The sequence below is a fragment of the Felis catus genome, chromosome D1, assembly GCF_018350175.1.
Source record: "Felis catus isolate Fca126 chromosome D1, F.catus_Fca126_mat1.0, whole genome shotgun sequence".
NCBI lineage: Eukaryota > Metazoa > Chordata > Mammalia > Carnivora > Felidae > Felis > Felis catus.
Window position 1 is genome coordinate 109,739,158 of NC_058377.1, and position 24,348 is coordinate 109,763,505.

At 56.1% G+C, this 24,348-nt stretch overlaps 1 protein-coding gene across 7 annotated transcripts; it reads left to right on the top strand.

Moving 5' to 3' along the window:
• The first annotated feature begins 969 nt into the window (after nt 1-969).
• On the top strand, nt 970-23,256 carry SYT12 (synaptotagmin 12). Of its 7 annotated transcripts, none has more exons than XM_011287048.4 (9): nt 970-1,177; nt 1,297-1,434; nt 7,497-7,552; nt 12,004-12,197; nt 14,377-14,769; nt 17,488-17,703; nt 18,238-18,358; nt 19,217-19,350; nt 21,058-23,256. In XM_011287048.4, exons 3-9 carry the CDS (start codon nt 7,519-7,521, stop codon nt 21,229-21,231), a joined length of 1,266 nt encoding a protein of 421 aa, XP_011285350.1. In that variant the 5' UTR covers nt 970-1,177; nt 1,297-1,434; nt 7,497-7,518; the 3' UTR covers nt 21,232-23,256. The 7 variants fall into 7 exon arrangements, with proteins under 7 accessions (XP_011285350.1, XP_019668302.1, XP_044895522.1 ...); XM_019812743.3 differs by having other exon boundaries at nt 1,300-1,434; XM_045039587.1 differs by having other exon boundaries at nt 970-1,434.
• Nucleotides 23,257-24,348: the final 1,092 nt, after the last annotated feature.

Consider the following 24,348-nt stretch of genomic DNA (forward strand, 5'->3'; position numbering starts at 1 on the left):
GTGAGGAGCGACTGATTATATACTTTCAAGTTGGGAGGGGGCTAGGGTTAGCAGAAGTCTCTAAGGAATTTGGAAGCAAGGTTTCCAGGACCTTGAGGGGCTAGCTGTTGTTAGGGAAAGGTCATTTATTACTGTCTAATAAAACCTTGGTCATGAGACCCTTCAGATGTGGATCAGTGGGCCATATGCTTGGAGGATGATTGCTAACATATATCTTGGGGGGTAGACATAAAGGAAGTTTCCAAAGGAATTTTTTTAAATGTTTATTTATTTTGAGAGAGAGAGAGAGAGAGCGCGTGTGAGCATGCACGCAGGGGAGGGGCAGAAAAAGAATCCCAAGCAGGCCCCGAGCTGTCAACCCAGAGCCTGGCACAGGGCTTGATACCACAGATTGTGAGATCATGACCTGAGCCGAAATCAAGAGTTGGAGGCTTAACTGACTGAGCCACCAGGCGCCCTTCCAAAGGAATTTTTATAAGCAGACTTACAGGATCTTGGGGGTCAGAATAATGTTAAGCTGCGATTGCCTTTTGCCCTCAGCAAAGTGTCAACATCGAGGCAGCTGAGCTCCCAAAGGAAGGTCACTCTGTCTGTTTCAAGGACTTTTCTGTGGGTTGTTGGTAGTTAAGAAATGTAAATCTTTTCTTTTGCCTTTGTTTCCTACATCACTCCCCGTCTGAGATCCTTTCTCCTTTCACCTCATCCCAGATCCTCCAGCGCCCCCCCCCCCACTCCCCAGAGGACTTTCCAGGTGCTCACCAAGCCTGCTCTCTTGATCACTGTGCCCACAGCACTGGCATTGTGGCACCTGCCCCTCCCCACCCCCACGCGCGCAGCCCCTGATGAGTGCGTGCCTCCCTGCCAGACTGCGAGGGTAGGGTGGGACCTGTCCCCCTGTTCCAGGAACATGGAAGATCGCCCACACCTGGCACTCTGCCTAGAGTCCAGCGGGGGCGTCATAAATATCTCCTGAATGATTCATTCATCCCTTTGGGAGAGAAAGCGCGACCTCTAACCGGTTAAGAGCATGGGCTTTGAAGTCACACAGACGTAGATTCAAGTCTTGGCTCTGATCTTTGGCTCTGTGGCCTTGGGAAGGTCATTGGATCTCTTTGAGCCTGTTTCTTCATGTCAAAACGGAGTGACCACGAACCCATTAGATCTTTGTGAAGATTAAGTGAGATGATGTTGGCCTGCCCCACAGCCCAGTTACGGTGGGAGGGGGTAATTATGCATTCAGGAAAGGGGAAACCTCCCGCGGCTCCATCTACCACCTGTTTTCTTACCGGTTTCTAGCAGGTGCGCAGCATCAGGCCCGTTTAACGGAAAAAGAAACTGAGGCCCAGAAAGGGACGAGGATAGCCCAGCGTGCTGCAGGCTGGGGCTAGAACCCGGGCCCGCGTCCAGCGCATCGCCTGCCTCTCCGAGCACCTGGTGAGCACATCCCCACCCCACCCTCGTCCCCTGGCCTGGGAGTGAGGGGCTGGGCTCGGCCTCGGGCGACCCCGCGGGACTGCGGGGCGCGCTTGGGGATCTTCGGCTCAGACCCCGGAAGCGGTGCGCAGCTCGCGGGAGCGGAGAGAGCGCTCGGGGTTGTCGCTTTAAATTAAAGAGGGAGCGGGAGGGGGGCGGGCGAGCGCGAGGGAGCGCGCGGCGGGCTCCTGGGAGCGTGCCCGGACTGCGGCGCAGCTCCCGTCTGCCTCCCCGGCCCGGCCGAGCCCCCGGCCCGCGCCGCGCTGCTCCGAGGCGGGCGCCGGGCGACACTGCAGGGGTGGCGTTGCCGGCGACGGCCGGGCTTGGCGCCGGTGCGTGCGCGCTGCGGGAGGCCGGCCGGGAGCCGCGAGCCAGGAGCCGGAGCCGGAGCGTAGAAGCGGCCCCTCCGCGGAGCCGGGGTGAGTAGCACCCGGCCGCCCCCGACTCCCACCGGGAAGCGGTCCGGCGCGCGGACGCGCGTAGCGCACCCTTCCCCGCGCCGCGGACCCCGGCCTCCGCGCACTCTGCGCGTCTGCACACCCGCGCCGCGCTTGCACACGTACGCCGGGCACAGCGCACGCCGGGCGCCCTTCCCCGGCCCGGCCACTCCGCGCACTGCGCATCGCATCCCGCCCCGCACGCCCGTCCCGCGTGTGCACACATGCGACTCGCCCGGCCTTTTACACGCCTCCCCGGCGCCCGCGCCGCACGAGCGCCCCTCACTTTCACACTCAGCATCCTGACTGTCCCCACCGCCCCTGGGGCACACCCGCTCGCGACTCTCCCGGGTCAGACCACCCCCGCACACCGCTCCCCAGATACCCTAGGGGTTCCCGCGGCAGGGGTGCCGGGTCTTCGGGAGAGGCTCTGATCCGGAGAGGCATGTCGCACCCCATCGCCAGGAGGCCCTCGGAGCTTGGGAGAGGATCCCCAGCCCGGACCAGTGTCACTGGCCTGCGTGGGGGCTTTCCGGGGGCTCCTGGGAACCCTTGATGCCGCTGCTCTTTGGAAGAGGAAGTTTGCCCTGTCTTGGGCCCTGGGCTATAGATTTGGGTTGAAGAGGGGGTAGAGTAGGGCCGAACATGGGGACCTGGAGCCAGGCCTGTGGGTGGAGGAGCCCTGAGCCAGCCATCCCGGTGACCCTTTTCCAGGGCTGCAGAAGAACTGTGTGCCACGCTGCTCAGTCAGTGAGGCCACTCCAGAGTGACTGGGAAAGCTGCTCCTGGAGCGTCAGCCCCTTCTCCAAGCTGGGGGCAGGGGCAGGGGCAGGTGTGGAGAGCAGCAGCAAATGTGCTTCTTACTAGAAATGGGGAAACCGAGGCTCAGGGCAGACAGGAGTTCCAGCCAAGTTAACTCACCAGTCTGGAGAAGAGTCAAGACAAGTGCCCAAACCCCCTGCCCTCTCCACTCTGAAATCCAAAACCTTCCACCTAGCAGCTTGGGAGCGAGGAGGTTCCCAGGCTAGGGTTCAAGTTTGGACTCTGTCTCTTGTCAGCTCTGGTGACACTGGGCAAGTATCGGTTTTCCTACTAGTACAATGGGCAGAGTAGCAGCCCCCTCAGGGAGAGGCAGCGAGGATTTGCTGAAATAAAACATGGCGAGTCCTTGGTACAGTACTTGGCACATGATAGATGCCCAATAAATGCCAGCCACCACCACCCTAGCTGGTCTGCGCTGTGGTTTCTGCGGGCTTTGGGGGGATGGTAGCAGGATGTGATTATTTCAGGGATGGGGGGAGCACTTGAAAATATCTCAAACCTAAAGATCCTAAAGAGGCTTGCAGCCTGGGAGGTTGAGGGCTGCCCTGTGCCCACATCCTATTACCTGATGACCATAGGGTGGGGGGGGGCAGTCAACACCTTGCTGGCCACAGACGTGATGTGGGGACACAGTGAGCAAGGAAACGGGGTGGGGGGAACAGAGACATGGGGCCCGTCTTCCCCGAAGAGGCACAAAATTCCTGGAAAGCCATTTCTCTGACAAGCCCAGGAGGGGGCCTCGACTGTGATCCAATTCCGATGAGGCCAGTGACAGTTCCTCCCACCCACCTCCACCCCCAAAAGGCTTGGTCAGGAGGTGGCATCACGGCCAAGAGCCCAGGCTCAGATCCATCACACCCTGGCGCCAATCCCAGTGTTGCTACTAAATGCTGAGTGACCTGGGGCTGCAGCTTCCTCATCTATAAAATGGGGATCCACCTACCCAGTCAGTCATCAGGTCTGTATCGTGTGCTTAGTACAGGCTAGACACCGTGCTGAGCATTTGGCATATATCATGTCTATGCTTACAGCAGTAGGTAGGTATTGCCGGGTCGGTCTGATTAAGCCTGGATTCGAATCTAGAGCTCTTTCCAGTGAGCAAACTTCATGCAGTTTTGAGTTTGGGAGATCGGGGCCAGAACGAATAGACTAGGTGGGGAAAGGTGCCAGAGAAGGGGCCGTGGATCCGCGGGGCTCGGGTGTGAGATTGGGGCAGCCCTGGCTCGTCCCTGTTGTGGCCCATTTCCTGTGTGTCAGAAACTCGGGAGACTCTGGTCGCGGTCCGCCCTGGCCTCCCGATGCGCCTTGTCAGCGTGGGCCAGAGCCACAGCCCCTCTGCCTGGTAGACCCCCAGGCTGCCAGTGGGAGCCTGCTGAGGTGGTAGTCAGTGAGATGGGGTCAGGGGCACTCAGGGATGGTGAGTAAAGCCATTAGGAAGGGCACTTGCTACAGAGCCAGATCTAGTCCAGGCTCAGCTCCCTGCTTGCTGGTTGGGTGACCTTGGGCAAATTCACTGCCCTTCTCTGAGCCTCATTTTCCTCCTCTGTGGAATCAGGTCAATAATAGGATATGTCCCATGGGGGTCTTGGGGGAGGTGATGGAAACACATACGTGGCTACTAATGGCAGAGGCACTGGTCCGGGCCGCGGACGTGGCTTTACCACTGCTGGCATTGTGGCTTTGGGCAAATCACTTGACCTTTCTGAACCTCCCATAGCTCGTCCAAAGCCCTGCTTACCAGGTTCATGAGCAGAGATGCTCCAGGGGCCAGCAGGTTCTGGAGATGAATGGAGGGATGGGAGGTGCCAGACGTGTCCGAAGGGGCAGAGCCCATTCAGCTCCAGCCCCGCTGTTTTGCGGGGGTAGGGGGATGCAGACCACTGTCTTCAGATACTTTTAAAGGGAAGCAGTAAATCCAGCTTTTTTTTTTCTTTTAGAAATCAATTTTTAATGGGAATTTCCCCAATTTTTAAGACAAATAAAACATACCTGCAAGGTGGCAGTGCTACCCACACAGGGAGGTTAGTTAGCCTTTGGGCTGATTGTGAGCCCAATAACCGCAGCAGCTAATATTTACCAAGCCAGACTACACTTACCTCTCATTCTACCCTCCTGGCACCCTGATAGGGCAGCCCTGAGCCCCATTCTACAGATGGGAAGACTGAGGCTCAGAGCTAGTGAAGGGGCAGATCTGAGATTCAGCGCTGTGCTCAGGCTGCCTGACCCCTCTCCCACCCCAGTTCTCTCCTCCCTCCATTCAGGCAGATGTCCTCTGGTTTCTGCCCTCCACTGGGGACCACTACGGGACCACTTGGGGCTTGGGTGTGCTCAGAATCATTCACATCTTCAGTGAAATCACAGCTCCCGGGCAAGGGGTATCACAATGAGGGGTGTAGGGGAAGGTGGCAGTGCGATATAGTCTGGGGTCTGAGCTAGACCAGCCCCAGAGGGCTGGGAACCCCTCAACTGCTCTAGGTCTGATACAGCAGATACGGGGTTCTGACCCATGCCGTGGGCACTGGCCACCGCGGTGTACCCAGCCCACGCTAGCATAGCCTCATTCTCGAAGTCGGCTTGTGCCAAGTGAGCAGAAAGAAAGCTGATGGCGTTATTGGATTCCCAGCAAGGCAGAGGTAGGCTGGGACATGTGCGTGTTGGTGTATCCAGACCGTGGTCTGCCAGGAACTAGGGCCACCTTGGACTTGTTCACAGTGACCAGTTGGTCCTGCAGGTTCTTAGGAAAGTTCTGAAACTGTATACCCCTCCGCAGTAAGGCACAGAAGTTAGGAGTGTGGAGCCAGATGGCCTGTGTTGACTAGTGCTTAGAATCGCTCTCTCAGGCGTAAGGAGTGCTCAGCGAGGTTAACTGTCATCACAGTCTCCTGCCCAGGTCCCAGGAATGAGCCTCTGTTCCTCAGCATGAGTGAAGCCTCCCTGGTTAGCATTTCCCTCCTGTCACCATGAAGGACCCACACCTCACTGGGTCATCCTCTGCGTAGCAAGGAGCTGTCTGAGCACCTGCAGAACTTGGCCCCAGGGCCCTGTCCTGCCCCAGTTCTCCAGGCCTCCTGCCAGGGACTTCGGACAACTCCCATATGTGCTAGATGACTCTGTCTAGACCAAAGCACCCTAACTTCTTGGTTCCAGAGCCACAGACTGGGGGGAACCCCAGGATTCAGGAAAATGCTTACCCTCTGATTTGACCCCAGTCCCAAAGGGAGCCCACAGCATGCTCGAGTGGGTTGCAGACACACTAGCCAAGCCACAGCCCAGGAGCATTTTGCCCTGTGCCTGAACAGTATTTACATTTTTTGTGTGAATTGGTTACATTTAAAAATCAGGAAATTGCACATTAAAAAAATCCAGGAATCTGGCTTTGCTTTAAAAATCTAGAAGGAAGGAAGGAAGGAAGGAAGGAAGGAAGGAAGGAAGGAAGGAAGGAAGGAAGGAAGGAAGGAATACCAGAAGACTGGGACGCCTGGCCGGCTCAGTCAGTGGAGCATGGGGCTCTTGACCTCAGGGTTGTGAGTTTGAGCCCCACACTGGGTGTAGAAATTACTTAAAAATAAAATCTTTAAAAAATAAAATGAAAGGAAAACATAAAAAGCCAGAAGATCCAGCAGTGCAGGGTTGGCATCCCCTGGGAACGGAAGAGCAGCGGCTCTTGGGTGGGCAAGCACTCCGTAGTTGTCACAGGGTGACCTGTTTGCAGCCTCCTTTGCGGGGCCAGGGGCCATCCCGTCCTTCTGTGCCCCTGGAGCTGAGGCTGATATAGCTCCTCCCGGCCTCCCCTTTCCAGTCCCTTCGAGTATGTCTGTGAGACACATTTACTTCTCAGCAACAACAGTAATAAAACTATGAGCAGTCACCTGGGTTCAGGCAATGGCTTGCATGACGCCCGGACCTTTCTAGAACAACCTAGACCTTCCGCGTTCACAAAACTTGGAAGTGGAGGGTGGGGTGGGGAGGAAACCATCCTGAGTAGTGGAAGGACTGATAATAGAATATTGTGGAAATGCAGCCTTTCCTTTCCAATTGAAAGAAAAGCTTTTGAAGTAAGGCTTAGTGAACACCTCGAGGGCCCACGCTAATGAGTAGCAAAGAATCAAAGCCTCCTTGCTGGTCAGCCTGTTGTTGGTAGGATGGAAATGAGGTGCCAGATTTAGCAGATATAATATAAATACAGGATGCTCAGGAACTTTGGAGTTTCAGATAAACAATGAATATTTTTTTAAGTGTAAGCATGTCCTAAATATTATATGGGACATACTTGTACTAAAAATGAATCAAATTCAAATGTCACCGGGCATCTTGTGCTTCATCTGGCAACCCTGACAGTAAGATGGTCTTAGACTGGTGGAAAAGAGCTTTAAACTCCATTTTTTTTTAAATGGTATTTAAGGGTGCCTGGGTGGCTCAGTCACTTAAGCGTCCAACTTCAGCTCAGATCATGATCTCGTGGTCCACGAGTTCAAGCCCCACGTCGGGCTCTGTGCTGACAGCTCAGAGCCCGGAGCCTGCTTTGGATTCTGTCTCCCTCTCTCTGTGCTCCTCCCCAGCTCATGCTGTCTCTCAAAAGATAAATAAACATTAAAAAAAATTTTTTTAATGCTATTTAAAAACCACCTACCTTTGGCTGAGCTCTCCTCACAGCTGAGTCTGAGCGCTGGATGACAGGCCCATTGGCATCGTGGAGGTCGAGGCGTAGGGTTGGGGTTGGTGGCCCTCCAAAGCCCTCCCTGCTGACTCTCTTTCCCCTTCCAGGCCCAGCGCTGCAGTGGGCGTCATGGCCATGGACGTGGCAGAATACCACCTGAGCGGTGAGTCCCAGTGGAAGCATGCCATCTCACGGGGCTCCCCGACCAGGCCTAGGGCAGGGGGTGTCAGTGGGACGTCAGGAATGGCCCTATTTTACCAGTAAGGACAGTGACTTGCCCGAGGCCACACAACCTTGGGGACACGGGGCGGGGACCAGTCTAAGGTCTCGTCATCCTTCTGTGCCAATGGCTCCTTCCTGTGGAACCACCTCCCTACATTTGACTGGAGGAGTCCCCCAGGAGGCCCATGTCCCGTGCTCCCTAAGGAGAAACTGAGATGCAGAATCCGCTCCCCCAGGGCCATTGCTAGAGCCTGTTGAGTAGCCAAGTGAGAAGAAACCCAAGAAGGTTGATGTTAGAGCCACAGGACAATAAGCTCAGAGGTGGCCCAGTCCAGGGATGGCAAATACCTGAGATGCAGCCCCGACCTTCCTGTGTGTGCCCCAGTGGGTGCTGAGCTTGGGAACTGCCTCGAGATAGCAGCCGCTCTCCAGCTGATAGTGGGTGGTGTCAGAGCTGAGACATACTTGCCATGTTTTCTCGTGGGTTCCCCTCTCCATTTATAGATGGGAGAAGGGAGGCTCAGTGCAGGACACAAACCCAGGTCTTCTGACTCCCAGGCCAGTGCTCCCCAACACTCTAGCTGCTCCCCCGGCTCAGCCCCCTACCAGCCCAGAGCTGAGCTGAAGGGTAGACCAGGGACCACACTTTCACCTACAGGCTCCCAGGCCTTGGCCCAGGCCCTGGCATGGCCTTGGGCAAATGATGAAACCTCTCTGAGCCTCCACTTACTCATCTGTAAAACGGGGGGCAGTGAGGCCTGCCTCAAGGACTGCTGGGAGGACTCGGTGACCTAACTTACACAAAGTGCCCAACCCAGCGCGAACACAACTCTCTCCCAAAGCAGGCCTTTGCACATGCCCTTCCCTGTGCCCGGAGCACTTCCCTGCCTCTGCCTGGCTAAGCTCCCGGGACTGTGCGGGGGTCACAGGTGCAGATCTGGAGCCAGACTGTCAGGCAGCGAATATCTCCTCTGTCCCTCAGCTTCCTCATCTAGGCAATGAGGGTAATAATAGAACCTTCCTCACGGGGTTGTTCCGGGGTCTCCGTGGGTTAATATGCAATGAAGCGCTGGAACGGGGCCTGGCAAAGAGTAAACAGTAAAGGAAGCTATTATTACCGCCACGCCACTCGGCCGCCTCCACCTCCTCCTCATTTCTGGTCTCAGCTGAGGCCTCACTTCCCTTGGGAATTCTTCCCATCCCACCCCGAGGCTGTAGTCAATAAAAGGAATAAATAAATGAGCATTAACAGTCATCATCTTGTGTCACCTTCCTGGGGCTTTTCCTTTCAATGCCCCCCTTTCCCAGCCAAGCAGGATGCAGGCTGCACGCCCTCAGGCCCTCCCTCCCCCCAGATCCTCGCTTTCAGGGGAGCCTGGCTCCGCTGTGCCGGGTCACCTTGACCGTTATCTGCTAGGACCTCAGAACTCAAGGCCCACCTGCTTCCCTGCCCCTGGGACCACCCAGGCCCTGCCGGGAGCCACCTGAGGTTCACATGGACATCTCACTCTCCAGTTTACCAGGCCATCCCTTATTCATCAGACGCCGAGAACTTTCGTGCCTCGGCAGGGCTCGCCTGGGGCCCTCCGTAGATCTCTGTTGTGGTTTGGGTTAGCCCACAAATTACATTCTGTCAAGAAGTCAGGAGTAAACAGGGCTTGCTCGCAGCCCCTCCATCCTGATTTCTAGCTTCTCTCATTTGTCCCTGGTCCCCACCCAGCCTTTATCCATAGGTCCTGTGATTTTTATGTCAAAATTGTGTGGTTAGACCGTGTCATGGATTGATTTTTTTGTTCTTTTAACAATGCTGGAAACGTTTTCCTGCTCTGCCACAGTGACATCCTAATGACCTCGGTTCTCAAAGGCCAGTGATATTCCCTCCCTAGGCAGCACCACCAGCCCCCACTGGCCCCTCAGCTGGACCTTCAGGCTGTTTCCACATTTCTGCTATTATAAATACAGTCTCGATGACTCACAGCAGACATAAAATTTGCTGGGATTTCTTCCGCAAGATAAATTCCCCAGGGCGGGACCGCTGCTTGGGGTGTGTGGTCATCTCCACTCTCCAGATGAGGACGCTCAAGTTCAGAGTGGCTAGGTGGCTTGCCCAAGGAGCCAGGGCACCCGCGGCCAGGCTCTGCATTTCTTACCCTGTGGCCTTGGGCCAATGGCTGGGTGTGCTCACTAGCCTCTCCCAGCCCCGGCTGTCCTACTCTAGCAAGTGGAGGGAGAGACCTCATAGGGTGCTACATGCTGGATACGAGCCAAGGCTGCAGGCCGGGCCCTGCCCTTCTGCCCTGCCCCTAACCTACAATGAGTTAGCATTGTGGATTCTGACTGGAGTTGGCTGGGCTCAGGAGAACGGGCAGGGTGAGGCCTCCCACTTCCAGACGGGCTGCCACTGCTTCCTGATACCTTTGCAGCCGGGCTTCAGGGGCATGGTGACAGAGAGCTCTCCAGCCCCAAATGCCCCACTCTCTCTCCCTCACTGGACACTGAATGCTCTGGGCTCTGTACATCCCCTCCTCTGCTCGCCCTGAACTCCCAGTCCCTGGTGCCTTGGCCTGGTACATTTCTTGCTCCTCCTTCGTATCTCAGTTCAGATGCCCCTCCTCCAGGAAGCCCTCCTGGGCTGTTCTCGTCACTCTGTTTTGTGTATTTATTTGCCTACCTACCTCATCCCTAGACTGTGAGCTGCTTAAGGACGGGGCCTGGGGCTGGGGCTGACTCCCTCACCAGGGTGCTTGCACACCATAGGTGTTCAGTGGATGTGCAGTCGTCAGTCTTCACCCCTGAAATGCCCTCCCCACCTCTTTCTACCCTGCATAGTCTGGGGACTGTGCTGGGTTGAGGCTGGGTGGGGCAGTGGTTACTACGGCCTGGTCTGAAGTCTGGCTGCCACAGCTAGCCTCCCAGTGCCATTCCTTCCTGCCTCTTTGACCTTGGGCAAAAGGTCATTTATTTTTGTAAGTGTTTATCTTTGTGCACCCGTTTCCCCATTTGAATTGAGTATAGAGGCAGCACTGGGAATGGTTTCGAGAATTCTATTTGCCAACAGAAGGTCACTTCTGCTAGTGGGGGCTCACCCAACACACTTGAGGGGGCAGTTAATTACTATGTCTGGGGACAGTGAGACTCAGGGAAAGTTATTTACTTATCAATGAAGAAAGCACATTTGAGCATTTGGATTTGTCTCCAAGTCCTGCACAGCCTAAAAGCCACCTCTCTCTCACTTCTGGCTGAGATTCTTTTTTTTTTTTTTTTTTTTTTGGTAGCAGCTTTATTGAGATAAAATTCACAGACCATACAATTTACCCACTTTAGACATACAATTCAGTGCACCTAACATCTTGTGTACTCATCAGCACTATTAACTTTTAGAATATATTCATCATCCTCCAAAGCAACCCTGTATTCTGTGTTGTCCCCGCCCCAGTCCCCCCAGCCCCAGATAATCACTAATCAACTTTCTGTCTGTACAGATTTGTCTTGACATTTCAAATAAATAGAATCATACATGGGGCCCCTGGGTGGCTTAGTCGGTTAAGCGTTTGGCTTTGGCTCAGGTCATGATCTCGTGGTTCGCGAGTTCGAGCCGCTCGTTGGGTTCTGTGCTGACAGCTCAGAGCCTGGAGCCTGCTTTGGATTCTGTCTCCCTCTCTCTGTGCTCCTCCCCCATTCGCTCTCAGTCTCTCTCTCTCTCTCAAAAATAAAAACATTAAAAATAAATAAATAAACAAACAAACAAATAAATAAATGGAATCCTACAACATGTGGGTTTTTGTGATGCCTTTCACTTAGCATGATGTTTTCAAGGTTCAACCACATTGCAACGTGTGTCAGTAGCTTTATGTTGCCAAATTATATTCCGTTGTGTGGATGGACTACATTTTGTCCATCTGCCAGTTGCTGGACATTGGGTTCTTCTAAATGAGGGTAAAGCAAAAATGGGGTCATTTCTTTTCTCCCCAAACCCCTTCCCTCTTCCTCCAGACCCCAAAAGGCTGCTTCGATTATCTGGAAGGCTATGAGCTCAGAGAACTCAAAAGAAGCGAGAAGAACCCCATTTGTTGAAAGCCTAAGGAGCGTTTAACTGTTGTTCACAACTCTTTGTCTGGTCTGGCCATGTGTCCCCACCCCCATTCCACCCCTGGTAGGAATGGGTGCTTCTGTGGAAAAGGGGATAGAAGCAGAAATCGCAAGGTACCTATGTCTTATTCAACGCTGGATCCCCTAGCACCTAGTACTGAGCCTGGTACACAGTAGTCACTCAATAAATATTTGTTCAGTGAATAAATAAGTCAGTGCTGAACTGCCTGCTTCTTGGGTGGGAGTCTCTAACCACTGGGGGACCCCAGAGCCTACTAATGAGAGGCTGCCTTTCCCTTGCAGTCATCAAGAGCCCTCCTGGCTGGGAGGTGGGTGTCTACACCGCTGGGGCCCTGGCGCTGCTGGGAATTGCGGCCGTGAGCCTGTGGAAGCTCTGGACATCGGGGAGCTTCCCCAGCCCCTCCCCGTTCCCTAACTACGACTATAGGTACCTTCAGCAGAAGTATGGCGAGACCTACGCAGAGGCCAAGCAGAAGGTGAGGCTTCTGTCCCGGCGGTGGCCTCCCCTGCCTCCCCGCTCCCTTGCTCTCTCCTGGTTAATTTCCTCCTGTGAACAGACACCCTGGTCCTCCTCCACGTTTCCAACATAGCCCGGTGCTGCGAAATCAGTGACTACTCGGTGAGGGACTGGAAGTTTTCAATTTTAAAAACCATCCTGGGAAAAATACAGGAAAAAAACAAGCAAAACCCCTCCCCAAATGTCACCACCCAGTGGCAAATAACTGTATTTTAACTATTAACATTTGGATTTCTTTCTCTCCGGTGTTTTTAATGTATCCTCCAGTCTTTTTTCCATGCATAGGTTTTTATACAAACTATGCTCCCAACCGAAAGCATTTTCCCATAATGTTGAGCCCCCGTCATAAGTATTATCTTAGCGTCAGATTCCTTTTTTATGTACGTGCCATGATTTACTAAATGCCATTGTAAATAATGCAGTGAATGTTGTATATGTAAAACTTTGTCTTCATTAGGGTTATGTACTTTGAATGGATGCCCAGATGTGGAATTACTGTGTCAGGGACTACAAACACTTTTAGGGCTCTCAATATATACTGCTGAATGCTTCATCATTAGACACTTGGCAGAGAATTTTTCTAGTATCATATAGAGTTCCAGAGAGCACAGCCAGAATCTTTTACCAGATAGCAGCCCCACATGCTCATTCGTTTGGGGTGTGAAGCAGGACTATCTCCCATGGGGGGCGAGGAGGGAGGAGGGGAGAGAGAGGCGGAGACTGTAAATTGGCACAACTTTCCCAAAGAGCATTTTGGCAACATGTGTCAGCAGCTTTCGAAAGGACTGTGTCCTGGGGTGCCTGGGTGGCGCAGTCGGTTAAGCGTCCGACTTCAGCCAGGTCACGATCTCGCGGTCCGGGAGTTCGAGCCCCGCGTCAGGCTCTGGGCTGATGGCTCAGAGCCTGGAGCCTGTTTCAGATTCTGTGTCTCCCTCTCTCTCTGCCCCTCCCCCGTTCATGCTCTGTCTCTCTCTGTCCCAAAAATAAATAAAAACATTAAAAAAAACTTTTTTTTTAAAAAAAGAAAGGACTGTGTCCTCTGAGCTAGGATTTTAAGAAAGCTATTTGATTCTGCATTATTTATATTTGTGAAAAATTAGAAACAACATAAATGTCCAACAGTAGGGGGTCTGTAAGGTAATCACAACTGTCCATTCAGGGACAAATTGGTGGCCCATTTTTAAGATGATAGTAACGGGGGGCACCTGGGTGGCTCCGTCGGTTAAAAGTCTGATTTCACCTTAGGTTATGATCTCGCGGTTCGTGGGTTCGAGCCCTGCCTCGGGCTCTGTGATGACAGCTCAGAGCCTGGAGCCTGCTTTGGAGTCTGTGTCTCCCTGTCTCTCTGCCCCTTCTCTGCTCACGCTCTGTCACTCTCTCTCAAAAATAAGTAAACGTTAAAAAACATTTTTTTTTTAATGATGGCAAAATGAGGGCTATGAAACAGCATGGGAGATGCTTGTGGCACAAAGACTTTTGTTTTCCCAAATCCCGCGGTCAACTTAGTGAAAGGAAAAATGTGAGTTTTAGGACGAGTGTTACCCAACACGAAAACCTTCTGTTGTGAACATCTTGGTAAACATCCTTGGAGGCTGCGCAGTGATCTGTTGAGTAGCTATCGTCTAGTTATTCTTACCCGTTCCCCCTGCTAACTACTTTTCCTTTAAACTTTTTAAGGTTTTTGTTTATTTTTGAGAGAGAGAGACAGAGTGTAAGTGGGGGAGGGGCAGAAAGAGAAGGAGACAGAATCCAAAGCTCTGTCAGCACAGAGCCCGACGCAGGACTCGAACTCACGAACTGTGAGATCATGACCGGAGCCAAAGCCAGACGCGTAACCGACTGAGCCACCCAGGTGCCCTACTACTTTTCCTTCTTACAAACGTCACTGCAGTGAACATCTTTGTGCGTGGAACTCAGTCCATATCACGAAGCGTTTTGAGAAAAAGCTTTCTTTCCTCGGGGTTCGGGAGAGAAAGGTGAGTGATGTGAAATGGCATTAAACAAAGAACTTCCTGACTAGGGCAGGCTCCGTTTCTGCACACAGGGAACGGAGGTGCCTTGAATGAACAGGGCTTACGAGACCAACCAACAGCCTGTTGCATCTGCCATGCTCCCATGTCCCGTTTTCTCTCCCCCAGAGAGTGCCTGCCTGGAATGCCCAGCGGGCCAGCACTCGGGGACCGCCCAGTCGCAAAGGCAGCCTCAGCATCGAGGACACGTTTGAGAGCATCAGCGAGCTGGGGCCCCTGGAGCTGATGGGCCGGGAGCTGGACCTGGCCCCCTACGGGACCCTCCGCAAGTCCCAGTCGGCCGACTCCCTGAACTCCATCTCCTCCGTGAGCAACACCTTCGGGCAGGACTTCACGCTGGGCCAGGTGGAAGTAAGCATGGACTACGATGCCGCCTCCCACACCCTCCACGTGGCCGTGCTGCAGGGCAAGGACCTCCTGGAGCGCGAAGAAGCCAGTTTCGAGTCCTGCTTCATGCGCGTCAGCCTGCTGCCCGATGAGCAGATCGTGGGCATTTCCCGGGTGAGTGGGGGCAGGGGAGGCATGCGCGGGGCTCTCGGGGAGCCCTCCCCAGGCCGCCAGGCCCGCGGGGCCGGGCCGGATGTGAGGAGGGTGCTACGCGACAGCTCTGGGTGCTAATCCCAGAGCCGGAGGTGTCACCAGCCTGACGACTCCCGCCGTGCGCGGCTCTCGGCAATCCTACCACGTATATCCAGTGGGTGGCAATTGTCCGTTCCCATGCCTGTCCCCCGGGTCGGCTTGGGGTCCGGGTAGGAAAGGGGTGACATGTTCAAGTTGGCTAATTTGGGCACAGCTTAATGACAGGACTGTTAACAGTGGTGTGGGGCGGCCTCAGGGATGGAGAGGCACCCTCGTCTGAAGGGGCGAGGGGAAGGGGAGGCCAAAGGGGAGAGGCGCGTGGCGGGGCTGCCACATTGATAGGCGCCGTGCCCTTTGGTCAGGGGACATGCTCAGACCACAGCAGTACCGCAGGGAAGGACCTAGGGAAAGAGCACCCCCAGCTCCCTGGGTCCTCTGGTTTCCCTAGAGTGACCCCCATTGTCCGACCCCAGACCCCACCAGAAGCCAGAGGCCGAAGGAGCCTGTTGATCAGCCCATGGAGGTCAGCTCCTGGGGGTGAGAACAGGGTGGGGAAGGCACCCAGCACCTTGCCCCACCAGGCTACCCCTCCATGGGTCCCTCTGTCTCGCCAAGAGAGGAAGCAAAGCCTTCATGAGACACGTTCTACTCCAGGCTGGATTAGGGGGAGCAGGGGCCCAGATGCCACGGTTGGGAGTCCTCTGAGGTGGGTAAGGTTGACACCCAGCGGCCTCTAACCAAAGCAGGTGGAGCCTGAGGGTCTGTAGGACCTAGTGCTTTCTGAAGAGTCACCTGTGCCCAGTCACTCTACAGTGTTGAAGCGGGCTGTCCCTCGGGGGTGGACACCATCATCCCTCTCCCAGCCCACCCTGCCTCCCTCACCCCAGGATGGTCAACAACTGACCACAACCCTGTGCATGTGGGGCCCAAGAGAGGCAGTTGGTGAGTGGTAAGGAGCAGGACCCTAAAACCTCACCCTCTGGGTTGAAATATCAGTGTCCCACTTCCTAGTAGCGTGACCTTGGATAAGTCCGTGAGCTCTCTGCGACCCAGCTTCCCCATCTGTCATATGAGCAACATAATTCTTGAGGAAGGGGTGTGCTACTGTATGCAAAGTCCTCAGCCCAGTCCCTGGGAAGTGATCAACAGATTGTGTATCAGGACCATGAAGTGTCCCTGTTGAGCCTGGATCCACGCTGCCTATGGCCTGGACTGCCTAGAAGATCCTGGGTGGTTCTGGACACCTTCCGTGAGAAGGGACATTAGCAGACAGCAGCCACCACAGCCTGATGTGTGCTGAGAGTCTGGTTCACAGAGCCCACCCATCCGTGATTCTCTCGTTAGCCCCAGTGGGATGGACCGAGGGCATCTTACAGATGAGGAAACAGGTTCAGGAGAGTGCTTTGCCCAACACATCCCCAGGACCTGGCCCGGGGGTTCCCATTTCCCGTCACCTGTGTGCTCATAAAACATAACACACAGAGAATGGATAGTTCGGGAACCCGAGCCCCTGTGGACAAGGGACAGCAAAGTGACTCATGCGGCAGGAGGAGGGAGAGATGGGGCCAGATCATGAAAAGCCTAAATGCCAAGGTCAAGATCAGGAGGTAGACTTAATCCCACAGGGGAAGGAGCCCTTGAAGGTCCTCAGTCAGGCAATTGGGTGGGGAACGTGGCTCCCAGGGAGCAGTGGAAGAGGAACCTTCCCACGAGCCAGGCAGTGACCAGAGTGTGCTTCAGTGCGCCTGGAGGTGCTGGCAGATTCATTCCCAGGAAGGCAGGCTTCTCAGCGTCCTAGCCCAGCTAGTCCCAGCAAGTAGGTGGCTGCCCCCAGGCTGGGCAGCCCCCCAGCCTCAGGCAAAGTGCCAGAGATGAGAGCTCCTCTCTAAATATTGCCAGGCAGTGACTAAGGCAACCCCCAATGGGAAAGAGGAGCCGTGCCCACCAGGACACCTTCCCGGGGGGGTCTGCCCACAGCTTCCTGGGAGGAGGCCAGAGGCACCCACCAGGCAGGATGGGGCTTGGAAGTGGAGTCTTCCCAGCCTCGCCCGATCGCTCCATCCGTCCATCCATCCCACAACATTCAGACCATCCTGGGCCAGGCTCTGCGGGGGCCGGGACATCAGCGGCTCTCGACTCCACACTTACCTGTACTTACTGCACACCTGGCCCAGGGCTGGACCTGAACACACACGACAAAGAGGAGACCAGTCTCTCCTGGGCATCGCGAGGGTTCTGTGGAGCCGTGCGCACTGAGGGTGGGAATTAGTTGGTGTCAGAGTGTGGAAGCTTCCGATGCCAGGCCGCCACTGAGAGGAGGACAGGGGGCTTTTAAATCCTCAGGGCTGGGGTGGCCGGCTGGCTCAGTCAGTAGAGCACGGGACTCTTAAATCTCAGGGCTGGGGGTTTAAGGCCCACGTCGGGTGTGGAGCCTACTTAAAAAAAAAAAAAAAAAATCCCCAAGGCTGAGCCACCAAAGAAAGAATTGGCATTGAGGTCGTGGGACAGCAGAGCCAGGACTCGAGCCCAGGCCTCCGGACTCTCTGTCCGGTGCTATCTCCCCACCGTGGCCTCACGGGCGTCTGGCTGCCACCTCCTCCCCAGAGCTGAAGCTCCCTCCACGTCCCTTTCTCTGTGCAGATCCAGAGGAATGCCTACTCCATCTTCTTTGACGAGAAGTTCTCCATTCCCCTGGACCCTGCGGCCCTGGAGGAGAAGAGCCTGCGGTTTTCCGTGTTTGGCATCGACGAGGACGAGCGGAACATCAGCACGGGCGTGGTGGAGCTGAAGCTTTCTGTGCTCGACCTCCCGCTACAGCCCTTCAGCGGCTGGCTCTACCTACAGGACCAGAACAAGGTCAGTCCACCCACGAAGAGAGCGTCACCCGCACCCGGCTCCGAGCGGGGAGTCCACGGTCCTCCACGACAGCCCGAGCCCTGACTTCTTTAGGAAATGACAGAGAGAGAGGCCTGAGCCACATTCACAGAAACTGTTTACCGCATGAAGCAAAAATGCCCTAATTACCGTTTACCGCTCTTCTGTCGTTGCTATTTAAGCAAATGGTATACGAACCCCAGTCCACTTGGACCTCTGTGTGCTACTACTACAGAATGTTTTCCCTGGGCTGGAATGAGGGACTGCATCTGGTTGCTACAGGCAACCTCTGGTCCTCCTTCCAAGGCAGGACCCAGGCCTGGTGGGAGGGAGGGCTGGCGCATGCCTCGTGGAGCGGGGAGTGGGGTCCCTTTCTCAATCCCACCAGCCTGGTGCCTCACGTAAGGGCGAGAGTAAAAACTTCTCAGTGGAGAAGGAAGCTCCTGCCTTTCCCTGGACCCCTCAAGTCCTCAGGGGGGCCTCGGAAGCCCTCCGAGCCAGTCACCTGTCCTCCAGGCTGCTGACGCCGTGGGCGAGATCTTGCTGTCCCTCAGCTACCTCCCTACGGCTGAGCGCCTCACTGTGGTGGTGGTGAAGGCCAAGAATCTCATCTGGACCAACGACAAGACCACGGCCGGTAAGGCCCTGCTGGCTGGCTGGCTCCTTCACGTGGCTGGTGGGAGCTGTGACCCAGCTGCTAGGCCAAGGGCAGCGGGAGGCGTCAGCAGGTGTGGGGCATCGTACCAGGCCCCTCCACCCCCAGCTTTGGCCGAGCTCAGGAGCCAGGAGCTCAGGAGTTCGGGATGGTGGGGGAGATGGGAGTCAGAGCAGGTGCCTGGGGTGCGGGGAAGAAACCACGGTAGACAGACACCCGCTTCCCAGGACTAGAATTCATGACAGAAGCTCCACTCCCAGAAATTGGACTGTATCCCAGATCCCACATGGGGGCCAGGGCCACCAGGATGGTGTGGGTGCCAGGCAGGACCTGATGCCCCTAGTCTACAGGAGCAGAACTAGAAACCAAGGGCTGGGGGAACGACCTAGCGGGAGGCTCGGGGGATCCATGGTCCAGGCAGGTACAGCAAGGACACCCAGTGCGGGGAGGGTGACAAGTAGAGAGGGACTCATTATTTCAGAGTCGGGCTCCACTGAGCGGGCGCAGGGTGACTCAGGCCTGACGTCTGTGCTCATTATAGAATGAGAAGCGGTGGGTCCTTCCCACTCCCCAGAGCGTCACGTGAAGGGAGCACTTGTGTGGGCCGGGAGGCAGGCTGCCTGAGCCCAGGGCCCAGCTCTTCTCCCGACTCGTGTAGGAGCCTCAGTTTTCTCATCTGTAAAATAGGAAAGAAATAAAGGCCCAATGGCAGGACTGTAGAAGATAATGGCAACAGAGAAGGCTCGGGGAACTTGGAGCCAGCGGGCTGCGAGGACCAGGCAGAGCTATACCAAGTGGATGTGGCCTTGGCCCTGACCCCCACCCCTTGCTCACCCACAGACCCCTTCGTCAAAGTGTACCTGCTTCAGGATGGGAGGAAGATGAGCAAAAAGAAGACAGCCGTGAAGAGGGATGACCCCAACCCAGTGTTCAACGAAGCCATGATCTTCTCAGTGCCAGCCATCGTGCTCCAGGTGAGGGGGGATGGCTCAGGGGTGGAGGCCAGGCCAGGTGGCTCCTGGGCTCTGGGGCCACTCCAGGCCCTCGGCCTAGCTTCTTAGGGTTCCTGCAGGCGGTGCTGGTTTGTCTCAAGCCCTCCCCTTTCTAGTTGAGAGGCATTTATGGAGCACCCACTAAGTAGTAGCCCTGTGGTCAGTGCTGGGACACAGGCACTGCTTCCTTGTTGCTCACAAGGGGAAGGTGGAAAATCCCCAGACAATCCTTTTTTTGAGAGAGAGAGAGAGAGAGAGAGAGAGAGAGAGAGAGAGAGAGCACAAGTGAACGAGGGTAGGTAGAGGGAGACAGAGAGAATCCCATGAGGGGCAGAGAGAGGGAGAGGGAAGCAGGCCTCACCCGAAGAGGGGCTCGTACTCACCTGATGCAGGACTCGAACTCACAAACCATGAGATCATGACCTGAGCTGAAGTCCGATGCTTAACTGACTGAGCCACCCAGGCGCCTCTCCAGACAATCCTAATCCACTAAGCGCATGCCAGACTTTGGCGGCCCAGGGAGGCTTTTACGAGAGGGGTTAGCTAAGCCGAGATCTGGGGGAAGCCGGTTCCCGGTGGAAGGGGCTGCAAAGGCCTGGAGATGAGCCAGGGGAGCCCAAGGGCCCACAGTTCTGGCCCGAAGTCTCTGGAGACTCTACCTGCAGAGACCCTGCCGAGCTCCCCACACCTCCATGGCTTTCAGAAGGTCACGGGCCCCAGGGAGACCCCTCTCCTGGCACAGATATCACAGACCAAGGGTGGGGGATTACAGAGGATATGGCCTGTGCCACACCAGTGGCCCTGCTTGCATGCCTCAGAGGATGGGGAGCTTACCACCTCCCCTCACTACCTCCTTCCATGCTGGGGCATTCCTGCCAGTGAGAACGTCCTTTTGTGCCCTGAGCCAAAACCTGCCCCTGAGTCACGGGGCTGTACAGAACCCACCTAATCTGACACCCCATCTGAATTTGAAAGCCCAGAACTCTGACTTACTCTGGAAGCTCCTAATCCAGGCAAATATCCCAGTGTCTGGAGTTGGTGCTGGGTGTCCTTGCCTTGTCCTGCCACCCTCGTGGGACAGACTGTCCATCTGTCGCCTCCTTCCCTCGGAGCGGCTGTAGCGCCTCTAGTCTACAGCCTCCGAGGGTGGGAGACCTCTTCGGGCCAGGGCGGCAGTGGAGGAGGAGGGAGAGCGGGGGTGAGGAGAAGAGAGAGAGGGTCAGTCTGGGTTTGGGTTTCAACCTGTCCACTTCGATCTCAAGCACATTCTTTTCCTCCCTCAGCTGTGAGTCCAACATGTGATCATATTAGGAATAACCAGACATCTGAGATGCCCTGTGTACGGGCACTATTCTAAGCAGTCGGCACATTTTAACTCATTTTGTTCCCGGTACAGGTAGGAACTACGATTATTACCATCCTCCAGATGGGAGGCTAAGTAGGAAGAACCCAAGGTCACACAGCAAGGGAGGTGGTGAGGCCAGCATCTGAACCTGGCAGTCCAGAGCCGCCACTGTGTCGGGAGGCAGCAGCAGAAGCCTGTGGGCATAGGCAGATCAGGGGTACAGATTCAGGGAGCCACTCCTGGCAGCCCGCTGGGGCCTGGCACCTGTAGACAGGGTCCTGGGAGCCACGGAGGGCCTCCGGCACTGCCCCCGGTCCCCAGCACCCATGTCACTTCCTCCCTAGGACCTGTCTCTCCGTGTGACGGTGGCTGAGAGTAGCAGCGATGGCCGAGGGGACAACGTGGGCCATGTCATCATCGGGCCGTCAGCCAGTGGCATGGGCACCACGCACTGGAACCAGATGCTGGCCACGCTGCGCAGGCCCGTGTCCATGTGGCACCCTGTTCGGCGAAACTAGCAGCTGGAGAACGGGCCAGGGTGGGCACTGAGCTGCCTGGGGCCCGGCGCAAGCTCCGCTCTGATGCCCCTCCATAGTCCAGCAGGAGCCATAAATGCTGGGGTCCCCCACTGGAGCCCCCATGAGCCATCTTGGTCCGTCTGTCCAGACTGCAGTGGAGGAACAGGCCTGGCCAGGTGTCTAGGGACCCAGGATTTTCTCCCACTGAGGACCAGCTGTGGCTGGGCTGTGACCCAGGAACGGGCAGCCTGGCACTGGCCCTTTGTGCCCCCATTTTGAGATCCCCAACAGGCTGCTGGGAGGCCAGTGCCAAGCTCGGCCACATGCAGGAACCGAGTGAGTCTTGGGGGCCAGGTGCTGTGCTAGGCACCAGCAGTCGTGACATGAACAGGACACAGCCCCTAGCATGTATGGAGGGCAAGACCCCCTGCCCTGGGGATCTGCTCAGTGCTGAATGTGGACTTGGGAGGGCTCTGGGGTCTGCTAGGACGAGATGGGAGCCGAGCCCTGAGGGGCAGGGAAAGAACTAAATGTGTCCCAGGCAGGCAGCCAGCCTCAGCAAGGCAGGGACATGAACTTCCGTATCACAAACTGTCCTACTGCAGTGGACACGAGGGCCTTTCTCTGCGCAAGAGAAGTGACCAGGAGACCAGGCCAAGCAGAGGCCTGCAGGGTGCGGCAAACACTGGCTCTGGAATCACGCTCTATGAAATCTGCTCCCTTGAACCGTGACCCTTGCAAAGCCCAGAGGTCTGAAGAGGCCCAGAGCCAGGTCCTTGTGTTCGGTCCCAACTGAATTAGGCATTGGCTCCACGGCGTTTGTTGGGGTACCTCCAGGCTAGGCCCTGTTGGGAAGAGAGATGCCTCGGCCTCTAGGGAGCTGGAGGGCAGTGGGAGGGCCAGAATACAGACTGCAGGGGGCCCATGGGAGAGGCTTCTGTGGGCTGCCCGCGCGTGGTGCAGCAGGAGGCCCTCGAGCTGGGCCTTGGAGGAAAGGGGCTGCCTGAGCTGGGGCATTGAGGGGAAGTGGAGGGGTGTCCGGATGGAGGGTGGGGTGGGGGCAGGTTTGAATGCCAGACGGGGAAGGAGGTGGCACTGGGTGTCCTAGGTCGAGTTTCAAAAGCAGACCCTGAGATTCTCAGGCGAGGGGGTTATGCAGGGTGGGGGTGGGGGGGGAGGCAGGGAGCCCTCTGGAGAAAACTGTAGGGGAGAGAGGAAAGCCAGGGAGCAGGGACAGAAGCTAAGTAAGTTGTGGCTTTAGGAGTGTCTAGCTCCAGGCTGATGGCTTGAAGTCTGATGGAGGAGCTCTGTGACCGACACCCCACAGGGGTCCTGCCCAGAAGCAAACGGGCTGGGCCGTTTTGCCCCCACAGGGCTGAGGCTACCACCCCACCCCAGCTGGAGGAAGAGCGCATACCTTCCAGATGTCACCGCCGGCTGAGGCGCCTCCCATCCGCCAAAGGCAGCCCCAGAGAAGCAGGCGGCCGAGGGGTGGGTGCCCCTGCTGGTTCATCGGGATGGGGTGGGGAGCGGGGCGTGTTGTGGCATCTGCTCCCAGGGGCCACCCTCAGGTCAGGACATGGGCCCTCCGGCTGGCTGCCTCTGGTCCTGATGAGCTATAGAGACCCAGGCCCAACCAGTTATCTCCAGTGATGCTGCGGGAGCCCAGAGTGGTCATGGGCTGGAGGCAGAACTGTGGCTCTCCCCACCTAACACAGCTGTGGCCCATACCAGGAGGTCTGCACGGCTCAGGCCAGCACAGGGTCCGGGGACACAGCTGGTGAGCCTCTGGAGCCGGGGAGACGCCAGACTCTTTTCTGCCCCAGTGGCTCCGCAGCCTAGGCCATTTACTCCCACCTTCTCTTCCCCCTCTTTCTGTCCCTCTGACTGCATGAAATGTTGACTGTGTACCCGAGATGGGCATGGTGGGGACCAAGTCTGCTGACTGGAATGATTCTAGAACCAAAATAAAGCTGGGGCAGGAAGGAGGGGGCTTCCAGGGAGCCTTGCTCAGCCCCAAATCACCTTGGTCTCTTCTCCAGGAATCAGGGACTTGTGTGGGTTACTCTGAGTAGATTACCCTGCTGCTGGGTGCCCAGAGGGAAAGGAGACCACCACAGGGACCAATGCCATCAGACTGCTTGGGAAGCTCTAAGAGGGGGACCCTGAGTCAGGTCTGGCGGGGAGGATAGCGTTAGGGAATATCACGGAGGGCTTCCTGGTGGTATCGCTGAGTTGTCTTCAGGGCAAAAAGAAGTGTAAGGTTGAAAAAGGTGGATAAAAAGCATTCCTGGAAGAGAGAACAACATGCACAAAAGGGCAGGAGTGGGCAAAAACTTGGCCAAGTTGTCAACCTTGCTAGAGCAAAGTTGGGGGAGGCTGGGGAGAAGGGAGCCAGAAGACAGGCTTAGAGGGGAGGAGGGTCGTGCAAGTTCAGTGCGTGCTGGTACCAGCCACAACCCTACCTACTTAGAGGGAGGTACCGTTGTACTGTGGTCATCCCCTTTTTTGCAGAGATGGAAACCGAAGCTCAGAGAAGTTAGGCAACTAGTCCAAGATCACACAGCCAGAAAGTCTCAGAGCAGGCATTCAAGCTCCAGCTGTCTGGCTCCACAGCTCAGGCTCTTAACCACCAAGCTACACTGTCCCCTTTCACCAAGTCCTCCAGGTGGGGCTGAGGGGCAGCGGAGAAGCCCCTGTGGATCCCAGGCTGCTCTGGTTTCCCCCTCCCCTGCCCTGGAAGATCACAGCAAGTGCTGGAGGATGATCTGGGTGGGGATTACCAGCCGCCCCCAGGAAGCCTGTGAAGAGCTCTCGTGGACTCCCCCTCTTGCTGGAGGAGACGAAAGCATGAGCCTTGCAGTGTAGGGAGGACTGTGCACCTGGTGGAGGAGAGAGGGACCCCCAGGCAGGGGAACTACTTGGTGTTGCATGTGTCCGGGGAGCCCCACAGCCACTGGGCCCGGTCAGAGGGAGGGAGGAAGAGGCTTCTGAGCGGCTTTGGAAGTGATGCGGAGGGACACCGGCGAGCGCTGCTCTTGGTCAGCGCGGGGCAGTCTGAGCTGCTTCTCAGTTTCAGGTTCATTCCGCACAGCCCAGAGTGCACTACTGACCTCT

What these genes read in the sequence shown, in the direction of transcription:
- SYT12 (XM_045039587.1), top strand. Translation starts at nt 7,519, where the DNA reads ATGGCCATGGACGTGGCAGAATACCACCTGAGCG. An exon ending in AGATCGTGGGCATTTCCCGG is followed by an intron (nt 14,770 to 17,487) that starts GTGAGTGGGGGC and finishes TTCTCTGTGCAG; the next exon opens with ATCCAGAGGAATGCCTACTC. An exon ending in TGCCAGCCATCGTGCTCCAG is followed by an intron (nt 19,351 to 21,057) that starts GTGAGGGGGGAT and finishes CTTCCTCCCTAG; the next exon opens with GACCTGTCTCTCCGTGTGAC.